The sequence below is a fragment of the Copadichromis virginalis genome, linkage group LG3 (genome assembly GCF_057382275.1).
Source record: "Copadichromis virginalis isolate Kocher_CV1m ecotype Utaka linkage group LG3, C_Virginalis_male_GT1.1, whole genome shotgun sequence".
NCBI classification, from domain to species: domain Eukaryota; kingdom Metazoa; phylum Chordata; class Actinopteri; order Cichliformes; family Cichlidae; genus Copadichromis; species Copadichromis virginalis.
The window spans coordinates 65,042,113-65,064,231 of record NC_140620.1 but is presented as its reverse complement, the minus strand read 5'-3'; the positions used below and the strand labels follow the sequence as shown (position 1 = coordinate 65,064,231).

The following is a 22,119-nucleotide window of genomic DNA, read 5'->3' as shown; positions in this document are numbered from 1 at the left end:
AACTCTGAAAGGTTTTTGTTCTTCTAACAGAAAAAACTGAACCGAGAGGTTTCAGACTCATTAGCAGTTTTGATATTAGTTTGATGGTTTGTCACAACTCACACATGACGGGTCGACAATGAAGACAGATGAGACAGTTTCAGGAGGCGAGGTGGACGCATGTAAGCTTCACAAAATGAGACACTGAAGCTGCAGGAAGACAACAGCAGCAAAGCAAACACAGCAGAGAAGCACCAAAAAGTTCTTTTGAAATCATTTAATTACAACAGACAGAGTCAAAAATCATCCTCGTTAGTAAAAGGTGTAGAAATATACAATACAAATGCATTTGGACTAACATTAAAGAATATGTCTGCATCATTGTGGATTTTATCAGTTAGTGTTCGTCCAGTTTGACCTACAAAAATATACATCTGAGCTGAAACAACAGCAGAGTGCTCATAAAACTGTCAGATATAAGAAGCAGTTATTTTGGTTTTACAATGGACAAAAATCTAAATCAGTATAAAACAGCGTCCTCACACCAGAGCCAATCAATCCCACTGCACTCACACTGAGGGGGCGGAGCAGAGCCAACATCGCCATCGTGAACGGAGCTCAGCTTCTACAACTATCACTTGCACCTACTTCATATATCATGTCTAAACTGAAATAAACACTTGTGTCCTTGATTTTGCTCGGTCATTGGTCTGTAACCACTACAAAAATAGAAATTTAAACACCATAAAACAATAAATACAATAAAATTTCCTTCAGAAGAACCTGTTGAAACAGGAACTCCAGAAAGTGAGAATTGTTAAATAAGCTTTAAACAGAAAGTAAGGAAACGCTGTTTGTTGCAACGAGGCGTCTGTTCTCACACAGCGTGTCCTTCACCATGAAAACCTGCCACAGCTTCTCTGTCAGCACCAAGCAGCCTATTCTGACACTCTTACGCTGACCATGTGGTGCTGACAGTCAGGTGCTGACTGGAGCCTGAACAGGTCAAAGTGTGGAGGTGACATAACGGGACTCTTACCTGATAAGGTAAGAAAGCACCTTTGGTGGGAGATGCGCCAAAGGTGCTCTGTTCAGAGTTTGGGGACGGTGAGGTTGGAATAGCCTAGCCACAGTGCTGACCTCAGTCCCATCAAACACTCCTAGGATCAGCCTGTTTGTCCCAGACTAACCAACACAATCACACCAGTTGACTTGTGACGCATGCTGGTCAGAGGCCGTCCAACAGCAGCGTGTGAGCTGCATGAACCCAGGCTGCTGTACCTGCGTACGGTTCTTCCACAGGCCGATGAGTCGTGTTTCAATCCAACAAGCAGAATAAGCTGTTTGGCATCAGCAGAGAAGGTCTGGCAAGTTTGTCCTGTTATTTCCTCACAAATGTGGCACATTTAAGGGGAAACAGCGGCTCCTGCCAAGCAGCACAGTTACAGCACAGAAGTAAGTGCTCACACACAAATGTGCACACTTACTGTTTGTTTAGACGTTTGTTACACAACTAAATTTACAATAGCTTCTGATTCAGGTACCGAGTGCTTCACATTAAATAATAATGATGAATGCAGTGTGCTACATGTAAATGAGCCCATAATCTATTTACATAGAGAATTACAGGTAAGTCTGGGATAACCAAAGTTCATATGAAACAATAGACACGTGTAACAGGAAGGCGCTGCTCGCCGCTCTGAGCTGTGCTGCTCTCTCATCTCGTCAGATTAAAGGCTCGAGGCAGCTACTGTCGCTTCATATTTGGTGCCATTTATATAAACTGATCCAATCAGCTGGCCCACAACATACAGCTGATAGACTGAAGCAGCCTTTAGGTAAAGTGGCCCTGAAGCCAAAAGCCAGACTGCAGCGTCTAGTTTTAGTCCCACAACAACAACAGTGATGGAAATGAATCGTTTGTAAAAAGAGCCATCGTCTTTAAATCAATGGTTTTTACATGAATAATCTCCCATTTTAGTCAGCGGGCTGATTCAGTTGCTGTTACGTCTAACAGCAGTGCCAAACTCATCATGAATAAACAACAAACTGTGTCTCAGCAGAGTGACATCACAGGAAGTTTACACCACGCTGACGGGCTAAACCGGCTCCTCAGAGTTCCTTAAAGTGGAAGACGAGAAGGTCTGAGGTGAGATCAACACCAGGCTGTGGTGATGTGCACACTCACTCACTTAGCAAGGACACTGCTGTAAAGCCAAACAGAAAGTTATAGAAATAATAAAGTCAGCACATAAAGAAAGCCCAGAGTTACACAGAGGGACTTTTAATCAGGGCTCATCACAGGAAAGGAAGCACAGCAACTTTTTTAAGGAAGTTGAAGTGACGACGTGTATGAAGCTAAAAGGAAACCGTTTTCATTTCCTATTTCTCCCAGTGAAACACTATCGCCTACACTCAGAGTTTCAGATGTTTGAATATTTGCTCAAACACTGAATGTAGCCTGAATCTCCCAAATGTCTCGTCCTGCGGGTTAAACAGCTGCAGTAACGAGTGTGTCATGTTGGTTGCACACACTGGCCCTGAGTAGAAACAGCAAAGTTTCCACGCTGAGCCAATCACATCTGTGAATCTCCAAAGGAAACTTTGTAACAGGGTTATTTTACCTGGATACATCTAATTGACCTGCTGGAGTGACTTAAAGTGCGCACACTAATCTCACAAAGTTTTAAAACTACTAAGATGTTGGACTTGTTTCACCGAGACAACCAAACATAGAACAAAATAAATAAAGCAATAATTTAATGACCTGTTTACATTTATACAGACAGGTTAGAGTCAGGGTTAACCGTGATTGGTCAAACAGACCATTGACAGTAATGGAGCTGACACAGAGAGCGTCCTGGAGGGGTTTGAACCTCAGGTCTGAGGCAGTAACGGCGCCCCCTGCTGAAGCGCAGGCATGTTTCACTCGCTCACATCAGGAAACATTATCCTTTATTTTGTGTATTCTTGTATTAAATAATGAGGTGCAGATGCTCTCTATGAGCTCCTCACGAGGTCAGCAAAAGCAGAGATCCCTTAGATGGGTGTGTCAGGCATAGAGGCCCCGCCCACCTGTCAGGTACAGCTAATCAGACAGACTGGCTAAGAGCGAGGATTATCTGGAGGGGAGAGGGCTGCAGCAAGGGCCAGCGTAGGAAACATCAGGAACTGTGAATCATGCAAAGCATCGAGCCCAACAACACAAACACACACAGTGAGACTTGGTCACAGCTTCTCTCTGTGAACATCCTCCTGCATGTCTAATGAGACACTTGGTTAACCTGAGATTTCAAATACACAGAACAGCTGGGCTCTGTTTCCCTCAGACTTCCACCAGTATAACCAGTGTCATCAGGACAGATAGCAGTTACCTTTCACTTGTCACTAATGGAGCGACCCAGGTTTAAACGAACTTCCAGGAGATGGTTGGTGATGGTGCAGGCAGCTGTGACACAGACAATCATCACGGAGCGCTTCTGTTCAGTCACCAGTACAAAGCAGCACACTTACAGGTCTTACAACACGAGCACCGTTTGCTTTCTATGCTAACAGCCTGTTGCTATGGCGAACGTACTCCGTGTCACATGTCGTTGCTTTAAGGGAGCAGGTAGCAGTAGAGGACGTAGAGCAGCGCCATGACTGCACAGTAGAAGAGCAAGAAGTCTGCGGACAGCAGCGAGGTGGAGGACGACGAAGCCTCAGGCGAGGAGTGGAGGCGGGGCCGGTCCTTCTCCTCCCCCTCCACGGCCAGCAGGGCTGTCACACAGCGCAGCACATTGGGCAGCTTACACAGAAGCACATCAGAGCACACACACACTTCAGTCTGGACAGGAGAGGACACACACGCACGCAAACGCACAGAAAGACAATATGAGTAGTTATATTGTTAAAGCTAGGACATCAGAGACGACAGGACAAAGGGCAGAACAGCAAAAAGCAGATTTAGACTTGATTCAAAGCACTGTCATCACAGCAGACTACACCAGGACAGCGTCGGGACATGCACACGTTACCTCGGGGACTCCCAGCCGGCGACAGGCGGCGACAAAGTTTTCCACGTTGAGTCGACACTTTGCCAGGCTCAGTTTGGGCTGCGAACCACACACACACACACACACACACACACACACACACACACACACACACACACACACACACACACACACACACACACACACACACGCGAGTTATTCTCCATCACAGCAGGAAGCTGCAGCTGTACTTTTACACTCTCTTTGCTGTTTCACATTCAACATCTTCTGGAAGCTTTTAATGTGAAATCTGAGAAGGAAGTAGGAAGAAGCTACAAATATGTAACAGCAGTGTTAGTTGTGACATGAATCGTTCTGCCTGTAGGAGCACTTCGTGTTTCTGATCATAGCGAGCCGACTTTATCTGCACAGACGCGCTGCAGCTCTCACAAACTGCTTGTTTTACAAAGAAAGGTGACGCGACCGACAGGTGAGTGGACAATGACCAGGTGAGTCATACAGACTCTACTGCTAACAGCAGCGTCATATTTCGTTTCAAGGCTTCCAGACTCACCACCGCTGGGGAAGGAATGTGGATGATGGACACAGAGCGTGGGCGGATGTGATTCACCAGCTGGCAGAGGATGGTGCCATTGGCCAGAGCTTCACCCATATCCTCTGGTAGAGTGATCTTCAGCCGGGACTCTAGAGTCTGATTAAGGACACAGAGCGTCATGGTTTAAAGTAGACCCCACTCAGGTGCCATGACACTAACACAACTCTTATTAGTTCGTCCTATGAGGAGCCTGACTGTGACACCAAGCGTCCAGTTTCCCGTTTAGATCACGAGGAAGTGTTGGTCTGTGGGGCTGACCTTGCGTAGCTGAGTGATGTCCGGTCTTTCCTCTTTAGGCAAGCGCAGCGTCGTGCGAGACTCGCTTCTGCCAGACTCCCCAAGAGAAAAGATGGCCCCTGAAAGCAGACAGGTAAATAAAGGTGTAAAGGTGTGTGGATTGTGGAGTGACGCTGTGGCGTGTTCTTTGGGTACCTGTGGGTTTGACGCTGCTGTGAGAGGACGTCCGAAACAGGAAGCTGCTGGGTTTCTGGGCCTGACCAGGAGGAGGGGACGTCTTGGGGGAGGACGGGAAATCTGATGCAAACGTCAACAATGCAAAGTGTTAAAGACGCACTCTCACTCACATCACAACACAAAATGACACACACATACAAACTGAATCGAACATATTTCATAATTACAACACGGCTCCTCTTCATCAAAGCGTGACTGCAACCACTCGTATGTGGAAGACTTGATTGCTTCACTGAAATGTGCGCTTCTGAGGAACTACACTTTGATGTGTTACAGCACATGTTGCACAGTGGGATTTAAAAGAGCGTGTAATTGTGAAACATTCCACCCACACACACTCTCTCTCCTTTGTTACCTGTCTTGCTGCTCGATCGCTGCAGAGAGACTGAAGGAGCGCCTGTGCTCATTTGGTCAGCGCTCTGAGGGAGAAACAAGTGTGATTTAAAACAGCAGACACACAAACCCGTTTACCTCAGTGAACTGAAGACAAGGACAGTACTCACTGCACATCTGTGTCGCAGGCCAGATGTGCCATTCTCTGCTTTGCTGCTTTCTGGTGATGTACCACTAGAGAGAGACACACGCCACTATCAGCAGCAGAACCTCAGCCCTTTGTTACCACTTTAACATAGATTTTTGAACAGGCGTTTGTCTCTATGGCAGGCCTCACGTGTGTTTATCTGCACGCCATCCTTACCATGAACTACTTCCCATCTGCTGTGCAGTGGCCACATGACTTCCTGTTTTGGTGGAGAACTTCAGCGAACTACAAAATAACAGGTTAAGACAGGCAACAGCGTATAATTAGACGTGAGAGCACAGTTACAGCGTTGACTCGAGGGACACGTAAGGTAAGCAGAAACGCCGAGTCATCTTCAAAATAAAAGAAATGTGCAGACGCTAAAAGCAGAATATCTCCGTCAGTATCAACCTTGCTTTCTCCTTTTGCTGCTGCTGAAGCCGTTCTCTCTCCTGCCAGATAAACAAGGTACCAGGTCTCCTTCGCTCCTCTAGGGAGGGGCTGGAGGGGGACAGAGGAGACGAGGAGGCTGAAGATGAAGAGCCCAGCTCGATGTGGAGGCTAGATCTGGGAGTGACAGACACAAAATGGATACAATCAGAGTTTTTTATCCGATTGTTTCCAAGCTCGTGAGCCGACTTCCAGGACTTCTTATTACTTATCACTGGCAGCTTGTCTGTTAGAGACGCTGCTGACATACAAACTAAACTAGGACTCTCTGAGAGGAAGCTTCCAACATTTAAACTCTGATTCCTCTTCAACAACACAAACTTTCATATCCAAATGTTTCCCATTACTGATGTTTACGTACGATTTACATTCACAGACGTTTGAACCTTTTACTTTATCCAAAGGAAGTCGGGCAAATACGGAGGGCTAAACGTGCACAACTAAACAAAAGAAAAACACATACGCTGTTCCAAATATCGTTTTAATCAGAGAATGGCATCAAGTCGGTTCAACATGTGAGATACTGATCTGGTCATCTAAGGAGCTGCTCTGCTATTAATTAAACTAACAGGAGCAACAATGAGACAAAGTCCAAAATAAATAAAATGGTTTTATAGGTGAAAGCCGCTGAGTTTGGTCAGTGTTCCTGCTGACTGGCTGACACCTGGATCATACAGAGGCTGCACAGGTAGTCCGACTCCTCCAGGACGGCACATCAATACGTGCCACTGACACAAGGTTTGCTGCCTCCCAGCACAGTCTCAGAAGCATGAAGGACACAGCTAACTCTAGCTTGACATTGCCAGAGAAGGTGCTTAACCCAACAGCATTACCAGGATCTGCTCCTTTGTGCCATGAGCTACAAAATGACCTTCAGCAAGCCACGAGCGTGACCGTCTCTGACCAACAATCAGACTTGGGCCCTGTGCTCACTGCCTGCCCTGGGGCCTGACAGGTCCAGGAGCGGTGCTCCGTCCTTTCCACAGATGAGAGCAGGTTCACCCTGAGCACAAGTGACAGGTATGAAAGGGTCTGATACCTCCAGACCCGGACTTTCATCAAGCATCTCAAACTTGGGATGGACTGGTCCTGTGGTGATTGACTGGAATTGGACATACCACCACAGACAGACCCTTCAACCACAACTCAAAAGCTTTGCAGAGGTCTTTGGACTGAACTTCCCAAACATCATGCTGATCCAGTGAAATCTGTAGGAAAAGTCCAAGATCAGAAACAGCAAAACCCCGTCAATGTCAAATATTTGATCTTAAAAAGTCACACATGGCACTATGGCTCCAGTTTTCCTCACCCACCAGCATAAAATACAAAAAGCTTTATCACAACGGCAGTGCGAGCAAAGGTCCACGACAATCGTCACACCGAGTCAAACATTCCCTCAGATCGTCAGAAAGGAGAGAGGCTGTTCTTGTTAACAGCTGGTGTAACCCTGCTCACGTCTCCATCACAGAGCCCACTGCGTGCCTGAACTGTGCGCTGCTGGACTCGAGTTGTGTCATTTGCAAGTGAATTTACCCACGTGACCTTGGTGGCTGTGGATGTTCCTTCCTCTACTAACCCACAGTGCACGTGACACTATCCACTCGGCCACAGCGTGGTTACAGAATCAGCACCCTGGCGTCTCCATTGCTGTCTCGGGTGACTTCAACCACGTCACCTTGGACATGACACTTCCACCCTTCACACAGGACGTGGTCTGTGCCACGGACCGAGTCGATGCTAATGTCAGGGAGGCATACAGTTTCTCCTCCTTTCAGCTCTATGTGCCTACTGTGAAGATGCAGAGTGTGACCGGTGGTCAGAGGGCTGTTTTGGGGTGACAAGCCCCCACTGAGACCCACGGTGAGGACATCAGTGGGCTCACCCAGCGTATCACTGAGCGCATAACCTCCTGCACAGACTCTGTTGTCCCTCCATTGTTACCCAGATAACAAGCCGACACTGAAGATGAACTGAAGGGGTCCAGATGTGGACTGACATTAGACTGACACCAGAGCTGAGGACACCAGCATCTACCTACTCAATCGAGTCTACGCCCTGGACCAGCCAGAGAGGAGCGTGAGCGTCATGTTGTTTCAGTTTCCTGGTGCATTCAGCAGCATCAGACAGACCTGCTGGGTGATGATCTGACAGCGATGCAGGTGGATGCCTCGCTCGTCCTGGATTGTTGATTACCTGACAGGAAGACTAGAATATGTGCGTCTTCAACACTGCGTGTCTGACCAGGTGATCAGCAACACAGGGAACCACAGGGGGCCTCTTCAATCTCTACACCACAGACATCAGCCACTGCACCTTAATACCACTTTCCACCACCAACATCTACCAAAGCTTTAGCTTTTAGCTAACTAAATGCAAACAGTCTTAATATATTTGCCAAGTCTTGTTTTGTTTAGTGTGCTGTGTGCAGAATATAAAGTTATGCATCAGCATTGCTCAATCACACTAAAGGCCTAAAGTTTCTTCTAATAACATGTATCACTCTGGGTTCCAGTGTTATAATACAGTATGAAGTGGATTCATGTTGTGTGAACCTGCAACATATTTAACCTGGAGAACTTTTGTGCTGCACAAAGCAAGTATTGCAGCTACACTTTGGGAGGTGAGATTTGTGCAGATAATCAATATTCCTCTTTTAATTTTGAATTCAGATTTCTGCTTGTGGTGTTACAGAGCAGACCCTGCGCTCTGAGGTTTGAACCTACTGCAGGTGATACAGCCATGCAAAGCTCTGACTGTGCTTCACACCACTGACCTGGATGTTGTTGACTCCTGGGATTGCAACGGTGACGATCTGTCCTTCTGATCCTGAAAAACCAATTCGCGGTCAACATAATCAACACAAACACAGGACACGACACTGCGTGACAGCTGCAGATCGGCGTGAGGATGACTGGTACCGAAGGAGGCGTGGATGTATTGGTCCTGATGTCGTCCTCTTCCTCTGTCACACTGCTGTCAATGAAGTCAACCTGCTCCGCATTTCCATTCACTGTGAAGAGTACGATGGTGTTCAACACGTCTCACAGCACAAACAATGATTTATGGCCTGTGCCTCTTTCCTCACCTCTGTTGGATTCCTCTTCTTCCTCCGCCAGGTTACTTTGGTCTCTGTTGACCTCAGCCATGCGGAGGGAGCGCTCTGAGAAGTCGTCAGCAGACTGAACACACAGCACATGTCAGTGAAACACTGATCTGTTTATCTAATACTACACAATGCATTTTTATATCCACTATTATAGATATTAATAGAAGAATATATAATGCAGTCACATGTGACAGTGTGTATCCTGTAACGTTACCTCGTTCCCAGACCATCGTTTGCTGCCGCTGTCAACGCTGTTGAAGCCAGAGTCCAGCCCTCCTAACTGACCTGGAAACAGTTCCTGGTCTGACAGACTGCAGGGAAAACACCATAAGCACCCATTAAAATGAAGAAGAGCAAACATTGTGTTAGTCGGGGCAAACTGTGAAAGAGCGCCGCTCTAAAGGGCAGTGACTCATGTTTTTAGGCTCTGGTGCAGTGTTAGAGTGGATTTCCCACAGCAGAGTTACTCCTCTTATCTCTGTCCTTGGTTCAAGTACTACAATGTTACTGGGCGGCTAAATGGAATGCATTGAATTACAATGGTACTATTTTCATTTGAGTGTAGATGGATACTGAGCGGTGCCCAACCCCCGGGCCACGGACCGGTACGGGGCCGCGAGAGTTGAGGTTTGGATGTGAAATTGCCAGTTTTCAGGGTTTTTATCGTTAACTCGGCTTCCCTGGGTCTTTTCCCGTGTTGCAGTTGTGCGTCTTATTTTGAAAGAAATATTTATGCGTTACCATAGCGACCAGAGAACATTGGGGTTGGGGTTTAAAGCGTTAAGAGGCACAGAGGAGGAAGTTACGCTAAATGTTGTTGGCGCATTTCAGGAGGACGCTGCTAATAAAGTTACACAGTGAATCTGCATTTATCATTATATTTACCAAATCCCACAGTTTGTGTCTTGGTCGTATCATTTTATTTTGTTGTCTCGCTTAGGAAATCAACTTCCAAAGTATTTGTTACTCACAGAGGTAAATTTACAGGATTATAATATCCAGACAATCCAAACACGCTGGCGTAGCACCTCCACATAGAAATATGTATCGTCACACGTGTTCTTAGGATCTGACTGTTACAGCAGGAAATTGCACACAGCGTCTTCACTGACTTAACCCAACCAGTTAAAGAAGTCTTGACTATCTCTTAGACCTTTGTCCTTACCAGCTGTTAAATCCAGTGGGTCTCAGGTGTTTCTCCAGCTCTTCTTGGCTCCTCTTACAGGCCTCCATGTTGAGGTACTTGAAGATGTGGTATTTGCCCTTGGAGCAGATCTGCGCTGGTGGCATCTGCAGTGGATTGCTATCCAGTGAGATGCTTTGCAGATGCCTGAGGTGACGGTAGCACAAAGGCAGATGGGAAACTCGGTTGCAGGAGACATCGAGCCTAACGAGGGGCAGCTCGGATATTTCTGTGTGGGGAACAGAGAAGGTAAGAGTCAGTCGCGCCGGGCTTGGAGCTTCGTAAACATTAAACTGACTTCATACAGTTGAAACCTCAACTCCTTCACCACTGGACGTCGATCCAATAAGAACTCACTTCTATATTATATTATCTACATTCCCTCTCTGATTGGCCTGTTCAGCACTCTCTATTCCTACTGTGGATTTTCAAGTAAGCATGAGTGGCAAAGGGCTCCAAGTTTATTTGTACCTTCAGGCAACGTGGTGAGCCGGTTCCTTCTTAGGTTCAAGTCTCTCAAACACTCCAACTGCCCGAGCTCTGCTGGCAGACGCTGAAGTTCATTACAGCTTACATCCTGAGAGAGAAAAAACTAATAAACCAAGAGGAAAACTGCAACACAGAAATGTGACAGTGATTAAACTGTAAGACTGGACGTCTGACTGTGAATCACAGGAAGGTGAAAGGGATGCTGTGAGGGGTACCACTGTACCCTCCACAGTACAAACAGAACATTTCAAGGAGAAATGACGGTGTGAGTGTGTCGTACCAGCTGTCTGAGTTGTGTGAGGGAGTATATGGAGGCGGGCAGTGAAGACAGCTTGTTGTTACTGATGATGAGCACTCGAAGGAGGGGGAGCTGAAAGACCGAAGGCTGTAAACTGGACAGGAGATTACGACTGTGGAGTCACAGAGAGAGTGATGCAGTTTAGGAGGTGTGACCTGGGACTGCACACAAACACAGTTAGATGCTTTACTACGTTACACAGTGTGTTTGCTGTGAGCTGCACTTTTCCTGCTCTAACTAACAACAACCTGGAGGGTTCGCCTTGTCTCCTAGCAACAGCAAAATGAAAGTGTCCAGGCCCACATTAACAAACACTAAGACACAGAGGCTCGCCTCAGAGGTGAACCTGATTACCGACTGCTGCCTTTGCACTAACCAGCGCCTGGTTCTACCAGCCTACTGAGAGCATTTGTGTGCTCTCTGATTATTATCAACAGTTGGATTAGTGATCAGCCCATGATTGTTTTATATAGACTGGATGAACAGTGTACAGATGGAATGATCACTGTTTGTGTCACTGATACCAAACTATGACTGCTGACTACTCAGTAAGTTTGTTTTTAAAATGTATCATTTTATATGAACAAAAACAGCATTTTTATTGGACTGAACGTGGCCCAACAGTCCACCTAAAATAGTTCAGGACCAAAGCTAAACCTGTTTCCATTTTGCCAGAAATGTTCAAATGTTGCTGCAGAACAGCTGCAGTAACAGTGTTTCTCACTGTTTTTGAAGTAGGACTGGCCTCCATCTGACGTTACGACAGAAGCGCGTTACCTCTGCTCTTCCATTACCACGGCTCTAAGAACTGTTGGAGGTCTACATTTGTCACAACATTACTTACTACAACAGAATACAACGCTACTGCTAAACAATGCAGTGCAGTAATCAGAGTCACGTGTTGCGGTGTGTAGGAGTTACCTGAGGTTGAGGTAGGTGAGAGCCTGCAGGTTGCTGAGGCTGGAGGACAGGGACCGCATCCCATTGTGGTACAGGCTCAGTGTCTCCAGGGAGATGAACTGACACAGCTCCTCTGGCAGCTCACACAGGCGGTTCTTTGACAGATCTGGAAAACATCAAACGGCCCAAACTTCAACAGTTGTAGATACATTGATACAAATGTTAAAATGGACCAAATGTTTATTAAATGTTTTTATGAATGAGATCTTTGTTTTATGCCACATACAGCAGCTTGCACTGTAAAACCTGCAGCATAGACTTAACCACCACCGCCTCCTGCCTTTCACATTACTGTACAACACTGTCAGTCACCATGAAGACAGCGTGGCGCAGCAGTCACGTCTCAGCTCAAATTAGACATTTAAATGAACAAATGCAGTCAAAGGATCAACTTGATACATTTTTTTTGTTTTAATTACTTTACAAATTGTTTTTATTTGTTTATATTTTGTATATGTTGGTAAACTTAAAGGTCAAAGGTCAAGTTTCCTGATAATCTCATGAATGCAATAACCCTGAAAGAAGTCACCTAGCACTTTGCATTTGATACCACGAGTGTATCCACTAATAATCTCAAACAAGGTTGAATCTCAGGTCAGAGGTCAGAGGCTGACATGTTCATGCTTCAACAGGACATCTGTGCTGTAGCTGTGTCTATGTAATCGCACACACCCCTGAAACCCGACACTGTGACCCGAGGTATATCCTGATGTGCACGCCCCTGCATTGATTTCAAAATCCTACATCGCATTGTTATCTGGAATTATTGCACCTCTGACCCCTGACTTTGAGGTCAAGGTCACTGAGATTCATCAAACTCCAAGATTTTTAAGAGATACACCAATGGGATCAGTGTAAAACTCCTACTTTGCTTCGTTCTTGAGTTATTGCATTCATAACCTCGGGTATTCCGGTCACCCACCTCCTGCCTGGCATAATGACGACGATATCACATCAGCCTTTCATGGCCGAGGGCTAAAAATGTAACTTAACGTTGGGTCAGTGCAGGTCCCAACTATTGTCATTGGGCCGTTCGATACCATCAGATCCTCCTGGACATTTATGGCTAATTTTTAGATGCAAGTTTCCTCATTTATGAGTGAGACGATAACAATCACCAATATAAGGACTCAGAAATGTCAGCAAATTCCCAGAGGGAGGTTGCTGACATCATCTGAAAGGACATGAGGGAACATAAAAAGAAATGGAGGGACAAATATGTCTGACCTCACGAAAGAGTAGAGACTAAGGAGGGAAAAGGTTACTGCATGTAATTTTTTTCTATCATGGGCAGAAACACATAAAAACAAATAGATAATTAACTGGGACACAAACACACGGTACAGTAATTAGCACCAAACACACCAGCACAAGCAGGTCGTAGGTCTACAAATATTTCCTGCTGAAGCCTAAATCAAAGATCTCGGCTGGTGAGAACAGGACACCGTCACTGTGTGGGTGTGGAGTTTTTGTAAAATCTCTTTCAGTTTAGTTAAGAAATAGATTAAATGACTAGTAAGCCTGGTACCAGGTAGTGACAACACCGATGATTAGTCGGCTAGTTATTCCCTAACCTTACCCAAGAAAACCTCACCAGCCCAAACTCTGCTGACCTTGTTAGCAGAGTCAGACTGATTTCACATTAGAAAGTGTCCTGCTGTGTTTCAGCCTGGCATTAAGCAGAAACGCTCCACAGCGAGGAGCAGGAGGAGGCCCAGCACGTCACCATGATAAGAACTGAAACCTTTTGTCAAAGCTGACTCAGACCAGCTCTCTTCAAACACTGCTGTTTTCTCTGTCCTCTCTGGGGAATCAACTCACATTCAGCTGAGCTGAAATGTGATTGGATTTCCTCGTCAGGACACACGGTGCAGCTTCTTACTTCCTTCAGTGTCTACAGTAGAGGTGAAGAGAACAAATCCACGATACTCTATAAAATCTAATATACGATTAAAAAACCTGAATGTTCTTTTTATTTACATTTATTTTATTCTCTTATTATTTAGTCCTCGCTCCCACTCTGGGACTCAAAGCAGTTCAGCTGCACACAACCCAAAAGACAAAACATTAAGAACTGAAAAAAGTAAAACGCGTGTTGAAGAAGCAGAACAGAAACTCAAATATATGACAAAAACTTTGTCCACATAGTGTGTAGGGCTGTAATAATCTATCAATTACTCTATTAGTTAATCGAGTGATTATACAAAAGCAAAAAGACAAAATGAACAATGTTTTAATGTTTAACTACCACATTTGTATTTACGTGCTACATTAAAGTGTCATTATCTAAAGAAAACATTTTCTTGAAAAAAAATCTATAATTTCAAGTACAGTCAAATACAGAGTAAATAAGATAAATATGCAAACTGCACTAAGGCTTAAAAAATGCTCTGTGTTGTTTCTGACATTAATAGGAGGCAACGAGACGTTATGAAGGTGCACATGTTAAAATCCACCCAACACCCTCATGGCCTCAGTTTTACTGGTCCATGTATTTTTTTATGGGCCTGTGAAAAACTTTACAATTTCATATTTTTAGATATTAAGACAAAATTTTATTATTATTTCACTTTAAAAATGTTATGAAAGCCTTGAAATAAATGTGGTCTAGTACACCCCGGGCCCCCCTTTAGACTCACCCCTGTTTGCTTCCATATAAACTATGACGGCTGCCGTCAGCCTTCAGCGAGCTGTATCATTTAAAGATGGCACCAAGCTAAGGCTACGTCCACACTAATGCGTTTTCTCTCCGTTTTGGCCTCCCGTCCACACTGAGACGCCATTTTCCTCAAGCAAAAATGCAGCGTTTTGAAAACACTCTCGAAAACGCATACATTTCAAAACGGAGCTGTCCCGTCGCAGCGTGGACACTCGAAAACACAGACTTTCTAAAATGATGACACATTTTAGTCATGTGATGCAGTCATGTGACCAACTAAACATAGATAGCAGAGGGCATTATACAGCAGTTTTGTTTGACAGCGCTATTAAAGATTAATATCAGCCTGCACGTGCTCCAGAGAGCTTTTCTTCAAATTCTTTAATTCTCACTCGCTTTTGCAACTTTGTACTTTTGTGTTACTCGCAGCAACAACAACACCTCATTGTTAGTCTGTTTAAAAAACTTTTTGTTGCGACGTTTCAAAGAGCCAGAAAGTAAATAAGCAGCAGACAGAAATGAGGCAGGTCGAATCTTCTTGCGTTTCGCGCACACGCAGGACTGCAACGTAAGCGTTTTCGGCCGTTTCAATGTGGACGGACAACTCTGTGAAAACGACTGAAAACACTAGTGTGGACGCGGAGCGTTTTCAGGCGTTTTCAAATCTATCCGGGCTGGTGTGGACGTGGTCTGAGTTAACAGTTCATCTGCATATCTGAAACCCCCTGTGGAGGCTTACAGCAGACTTGTCTGTGTGAAACAAACAGCGGTGGATGGAGGAGCTACAAAGTTTGTTTTTCATCACGGTTTGTTGGTCCGCTGGTCTGATGGACGACTGCTGCTAGCTTTGTTAGGTTTGAATGTTGCGTTTTCTTTTCCCTGACTCACTTTACCTGTCATTGCTCGATTACTTAGATATAAAAATGCTTTGTTAATATAAATATATATCATGTTTATGGTTATTAAATGACTCCTCCTTGTTGGCTGTATTTCAATCAAAGAAAATTCAGACCAGCTAGATCTGTATGTGTTCACTCAATGAGAAGTAACAACGACTTTCATTGCTAAGCATTGCACATGCTGCTGCACACTCTGGAAAAAGTTCAAATCTAACCAAGCAGGAACAAATGTTGGATCGCTGTTAAGCTAACACATCATCAGAGCTACTTTCTGCGTCTTGAATATCAAGGGTAAGTAATGCATGTGTACAAATATAGACCTGAATATATTCATTTCTGCAGGGGTGGCGAGTAACCCTCTACCTTCATGTCACAGGTCGTTCAGTGTTACCCTGTCTCACAGGATTATCGGCCACTTCAGGATACCTGCTGACCTGGATCGACTCCCGTTAAATTACCACAGTGGGTGTGGAGATGTTTCACCAGGCTTAAGAACAGGGTCAGCGATTATTAGCTCGGAGAAACTGGATCAAAAATATAAACAAGAAAAAGCACACAACAAGAAAAAACAGTATGCAGGTTATAGCAAGCTCTCACTTGCCCTGTGCCACCGTCACACTCTGTGGGTATTTTCCAGTAAAAGTCACAGGCCTAACCAGTTTGAGCCCTGGTCCATATGCAGACACTCTGACAGTGAGCAGAGAGCCGTTAACAGCTGCTGTGGATCAATGATTGTGCTGTGGCCAGAGGGCACAGTAAAACACAGGGTAATGAACCCTGTCAGCAGTAAGACGGCAGCTCTGAAGCTCAACGTCTGCTATAAGGGACCTAAATACATATAAACACTGTCAGATTAACCATAACGCCTCACTGTCAATGCCATTAACTACAGACATCATGGTGAAGCTCATTGGAACGTGACATTTCACAGCATTTGTGCATCCATCAGGTTCATTGATGCTTTTTGTTCTCAACCGTATCAGCAATGGATGGAGTTTGTTTATTGCCACAAATGATATGGCAGACAGTGAGCTGGCATATCAACACGTCCATCACATACAGCAGGTACACGTCACCAAGTTTCCCAGTAAATATATTTCTAAAGCTGCTCCTGACGCAAAGAAATCCAACCATAGATGTCCATAATTTATGTGTAATAATAAGAAATGGAACAGGATTGAACGCATGAAGAAAGAGAGGTGCAAAACCACATGGAAAGTCATGAGACCAGCTGAAATCTACCAGTAACTAGAAACCAGTCCTCCCACTTAGTACAGATGAATATCAGCTGGTTGAGATCCAACTAATGGGCCATAAAAAGGTGTGTCATTACTAGAGATGGCACGATACCACTTTTTTATGTCCGATACCGATACCGATATCATAAATTTGGATATCTGCCGATACCGATATGAATCCGATATAGTGTTTTTTAATCAACAAAACTGTTTTTTAAATATCTTGCTGCATTTTGTATAAGTTCATACTCAAGTTTAAAACAACAACTACACTAAAGCTATTCTGTTATACCTGTATGCAAAAAAAAATATATTTCATAGTTCAGCAATACTGATCAATCTAATAAACTTAGACCTACACCATCCTCCCTATTCTGGTATTTTAAAGAGTACTTAGCGTAAATATTAAGCAACCTAACTAATAGGGTTCCAACTCCCAGCAACAACAAAAATAAATAAATAAAAAATAGGGAACCACCCCTCACGCTCCACCTCATGATGCTTAATCGACGTAATCAACCTTAATTTGATGCAGTGTGAAAAAAAATGCACAGAAATCAATTATTTTTCAAGAAATATTAAATAGATTCAACATCTTTCTTCAACAAAATTGCAGACTGCACAGATGGTACCTTTCCAAAGGAAAAAGTACTATAGCTTACTAGGGTATATATATTAGACTTAATAGTTACTATATACAGTAATTGACTTCTATTCATTTTACATCAAATTAAAACTTTGGGTGTAAGATTCGGATAATTATTTATTAAAAGCTAGACATTTTAAATGAGAATAAGAAAGAAAAGTATGTCTTTGTGCCCCCTTTTCCCTGTTAATGCCCTATCGGCCCCCCTGGCTAAACTTTGCTAGATCCGCCCCTGCACAGTTACCAGCGTCAGCTACGTAGAAAAAGATCCTCGAGTAGAAAGTAATATTAAATAAATTCTAACAAAAGCTTATCAAGCTTAAACGTGCTGCTGTTGTTCAGCCGCTGGTTTCCTCTTTCTGGTGCAAAGTGGACCAAAAACAAACAAGAGAGACTCACGACAGAAAAGCCGATCAGCTGATCATTAAGCAGTTTCATGATTGAAGTAGCAGCCAGAAGAGGCAGTCGCTCCATATATCGTTTGGTAAGCTTAACGCAGGAATGCTTTACAAACATTCAGAGATGGACTTACACACTTGCTTTACTTCTCTCGGGATAACTTTGTCGGAGATGAAATGCCGGGTTGCTAGCGAAGCTCCAAATGCTATCCAGACCACCGACAGGTCCCGCATGCCACAGCCGCTCTATCACGTGATGCATACTGCTCCGAGTGCTAACGTTCTGAGGTGAGGTACGGCGTGTTGCAAGTTTTATGAGGTGCTTTCGTGATATTTAATGGATCGGATTACATTTTTTATTTTTCTCCGATATCCGATCCAGTAATTTAGGTCAGTATCGGACCGATACGTAATATTGGATCGGTCCATCTCTAGTCATTACTGAGGTGCCCCACAAGAAACATCTGATCAGGGTTAAAACCAATGAGCTCTCTCTCTTCACAAACCTGTTGTTGGAAAACATACTGACGGCTCCAAAAGCAAAGACCGCGAGCAGGTGCTCGCCACGAGATGCCAGACAGACGAGTGAGAAGAATGATCAGAAGAGTTCTCCAAGATCCAAGAGCGCCATGGCCTACGCTCACCCTCACCACACACTCCAGAGCTAAAGAAGAAAGCATGGTGAGGCGTGTTTAAAGATTGGTGACAAACATTCAGACGAGCCTGTGAATAACTGGTCAGATGAGACACGTCTGGAGGTAGGACCAGCACGCTCTGGGCACGCTTCATGTAACTGAAGGAAGGATGAATGGAAGACGTACCGAGACCTTCTGCTACCAGGATGACGAAGATGAAATGAAAACAATGATCCCAAACACACGGCCAACGAGACTGAATTGGTTAAGAAAATAAAGCTGGCGCAGCCAATCGCCTGACTCTAATCGAACATCTGTGGAAAGAGCTAAAGGTCAGAGTTCAAAGTAGGGGCTTATGGAGCAGGTTATGGAGCACTGTTTATGTGGCAGAATGGGCCAAAGTCATGTGACTAGTTTCTCTATACAGGACGTGTCCTCATCAATAGGCTTCTGTACAAAGTATTAAATACATTTTTGTTCAATACTTTCCTGTTTCACTGTGTCATTACACACAAGTCAACATCTATTGTTTCATTTCTTTGCATGTGTGGATTGCATGGCTATTACTGACATTCGGTCACAATGGCAGCACGTTTACTTTTAAATACTTAATTCACCCTCTGCACCTGACTGGTCAGAATAAATTCATTTTTAATAATAAATATCTGTTATTATGCTGCCTTACCTTCAGCTGGAGCTGGGCAAGTTTTCCAAAATGTGAAAGTAGGGAAGGTGTATTTACTGGAACAATGAAAGCAGATCATGAGGCTTAAAAGGGGGCTGAAGGTTTTAAACAGATCAGTAGAAAGAGGAGGATTTTCCTGTCAGAGCAAAGCTCTGCATCTAATTACAGGCTCTGCAGGAGGCTTTATCCTGGACACTTACGTCACCTCTCACACATTGATCAGACAGAACTCTGTGGAGGGCTTCCAAACACCTACAGCATGATAACACAGGACACGAGCTCGAGACATCAAACAGGTTTAAACTCATTGTTTAAAAAAGAAAAAAGTCAAATGAAGTCATCGGCCCTCTTATGTTCCACCCTGTATTGCATAACAGCGGGCCTGAGGAGCTGCTCAGCACACGTTTGTTTGTGTTATGAGCTTCATTTGATCACAGCTGACACACTGAAACATTACAGCCTTCAAAGTCTGAATATTTATCCAGGTAAGATGGACAGATGGACATAACCTGGACTTCATCTGCACAAAACGCATCTATGTTTCATGAGAAAGTCACCACTACTACAAAACACAGCAGTGTCTCCCACGAGTACTTGGGCGAGTACTTGGGCAAGTACCTGGTCGAGTATTTATGTAAATATAAATATCATTATATAATCCATTGGCTATGCTGTCCACCCCTGCTGTACATTTATTTACCAGCTTTAGTCGTTTCTAGGATGTGACTGATGCTCTGCATGAAACTGACCAGGTGAAGACCACATTGTGAATGACATATTATAGAAATAGCATTTCATTGTTGTTCACTTTAACTGCGGTGGCTGATATCATATAAACAACATAAGCACATTTTACAAACAAAATAAAATAATATTTCTTTAGTTGAATTTGTGAAACATAGACACAAACATTACAGTTTGACATCATAAAAATAGTATTTCTGCACCAATGAGGTGATTCCCAAAAAGCTATTAGCCAAAATGTTGGCACCTTTAGCATGCTGCGCTTAAAACAATTAGAGGGAACTGGATAACTCAAAGACGTGACGGGGCTAAAAATGACATTTAAAATGAAATCTGATCCTTTGTTTGCAGACGCTTCATCACAAACTCTCATTGGAAGATGTGTTGTCAAGAAGCCATCTCTAAGGAAGGGAAATGAGATAAACACTGAGGTGGATCCAATTACACAAACACTGCACTGAAAATCAGTAGCAACACAGCTCAGAGTGATGAATCCAGATTTGAAACTGTCATTGCAGGATCTGTTTAGCAGATCTTATGAAAAACTGGCTCCATTACTGATTGTCCCATATCACGTTTCCTGCACATTCTCCACCTGCCTGTGCTGAGGTGTGTTCACGTTAACAACATGAGCCTGAGTTAGTGGGCAGGCACCACTGCCAGGAGACAACAAAAGAACTGAGAAGACACAAATAAATGAGTCACAAGGAGAGGCTGTAGGCAAACGTGTGCGTCGCTTTTTGTAATAACATGAAACAACTTAGCAACAAGTGCTCGACATATGAGACAACCTTACATTTGTATTCGTGTGTGTCAGAACATCTAATACTGACTGACAGTTATAGACTAAAGTTACTTTACTAGAGTTCGACCAACCACGCGTCTTGGAAATGACCTCATTTGACTACTTTACAGCATTAAATATGCACTGAACAAGCATTCCTGCTGCTGTGAGCGACTACAGTGACATCAAGCTTTATTATACATTCGGTTTAGCGCCATGTAGCAACCAGCTACCTCTTCCCCTCACCCTGGCTCTTTTTCATAAGACAGCATCAGACCACAACGTCTGTTCTGATGCTGTTTGTTTCGCAATGTTGCCAGTGACAACACAACTCTGTGTCTGCTGAAAGACAGGATGTGGCTGTGTGGATTCCTGTTACAGTGTTAGTGATAGCAAGCCGATGAGCAGCACTACAGACAGAAGCTAAAGGCAATCGGTACAGCGTGTGTGAGAGTAGACAGAAACTGCACTATTTCATTAGGTGGGAATCTAAATGTTTCTGTGAGTGATGGAGACGTGCAGCAAGTTACCATTTAAATCATAGCGAGATGTTTGGATATGACCCGATCTTAACCAGCAGCGTGTTCCAGCAGCGTGTTTCCTACCAGCAGTATAACTAGCAGCTCTGTCTGACTCATGTGAAACAGACTGAGAATGTTGCCTCATTATTTGAAGCCCTTATTATTTTATTCATTATCTTTTATCCTGTCACACCTCCCGTCTTCGTTCTGTTAAAGCCATACAGACTGCAGGTTTTGCTTTAGCTCCATATGCAAAGCTCAGTGTGTCCATGCAAAAGGCAGAACATGCTGCTCAGCACACTGACAAACAAATAATACGACACAATGCATGATGGGCATGAAAAACTAAATCTAACTAAATAAATGTCCCATGGTGGTTGGAGGTAAAAACATAAATAACATTGTTTAAAGACTTCTTTTTAGTTTTAGTTTGTTTTCCACTGAGTTATCAGCTTTGTCACTGGTTAGCTAACAGAAACTATTGTAAGTCTAACTGCTACCAACCAACCAAACCCAGTGACGTAAAGGTTTGTACTGGCACCAAACGTGTTCTAGAAACTCTGAGCACTTATGTCTTAAATGCAGTTGCACAGTTTGAGAACAGGGAGGCTCCATAACTGACCTAAACTACAGTTCGTATAAATCTGTTAAACTACTTTCCTTTCATTTAAACTCGCCTGAACCTACCTCTTGATTAAAGACACCAACAACCTACAGCCACATTATTAAGAAGCACATATTTCATCTATCAAATTGTAAAAACTTTGACGTTTGCTACAATAATAACAATAATAATAATAAATGGGTATATGTGCACATACAGTATTTACTTCAACCCCTCGAGGCCCCGTCTTCTACCCA

At 44.0% G+C, this 22,119-nt stretch overlaps 1 protein-coding gene across 2 annotated transcripts in view; it reads right to left on the bottom strand.

The window, feature by feature from the left end:
• The window catches only part of lrch4 (leucine-rich repeats and calponin homology (CH) domain containing 4), a 29,980-nt gene that overhangs the window by 837 nt on the left and 7,024 nt on the right, over positions 1-22,119 (bottom strand). The window contains exons 2-18 of one of the 2 annotated variants that reach the window (XM_085451872.1): positions 12,011-12,155; positions 11,072-11,201; positions 10,774-10,879; positions 10,285-10,531; positions 9,334-9,430; positions 9,099-9,192; positions 8,932-9,023; positions 8,787-8,839; positions 5,975-6,130; positions 5,741-5,809; positions 5,547-5,610; positions 5,399-5,462; positions 5,002-5,103; positions 4,828-4,925; positions 4,528-4,665; positions 3,996-4,073; positions 256-3,805 (exon numbers count right to left, since the gene is read on the bottom strand). In XM_085451872.1, coding sequence (XP_085307998.1) covers positions 3,578-3,805; positions 3,996-4,073; positions 4,528-4,665; positions 4,828-4,925; positions 5,002-5,103; positions 5,399-5,462; positions 5,547-5,610; positions 5,741-5,809; positions 5,975-6,130; positions 8,787-8,839; positions 8,932-9,023; positions 9,099-9,192; positions 9,334-9,430; positions 10,285-10,531; positions 10,774-10,879; positions 11,072-11,201; positions 12,011-12,155 — 1,961 coding nt within the window. In that variant the 3' untranslated portion in view covers positions 256-3,577. Of the gene's footprint in view, positions 1-255; positions 3,806-3,995; positions 4,074-4,527; positions 4,666-4,827; positions 4,926-5,001; positions 5,104-5,398; positions 5,463-5,546; positions 5,611-5,740; positions 5,810-5,974; positions 6,131-8,786; positions 8,840-8,931; positions 9,024-9,098; positions 9,193-9,333; positions 9,431-10,284; positions 10,532-10,773; positions 10,880-11,071; positions 11,202-12,010; positions 12,156-22,119 lie in introns of those variants that run through there. The other variant, XM_085451873.1, reaches the window with a different exon arrangement.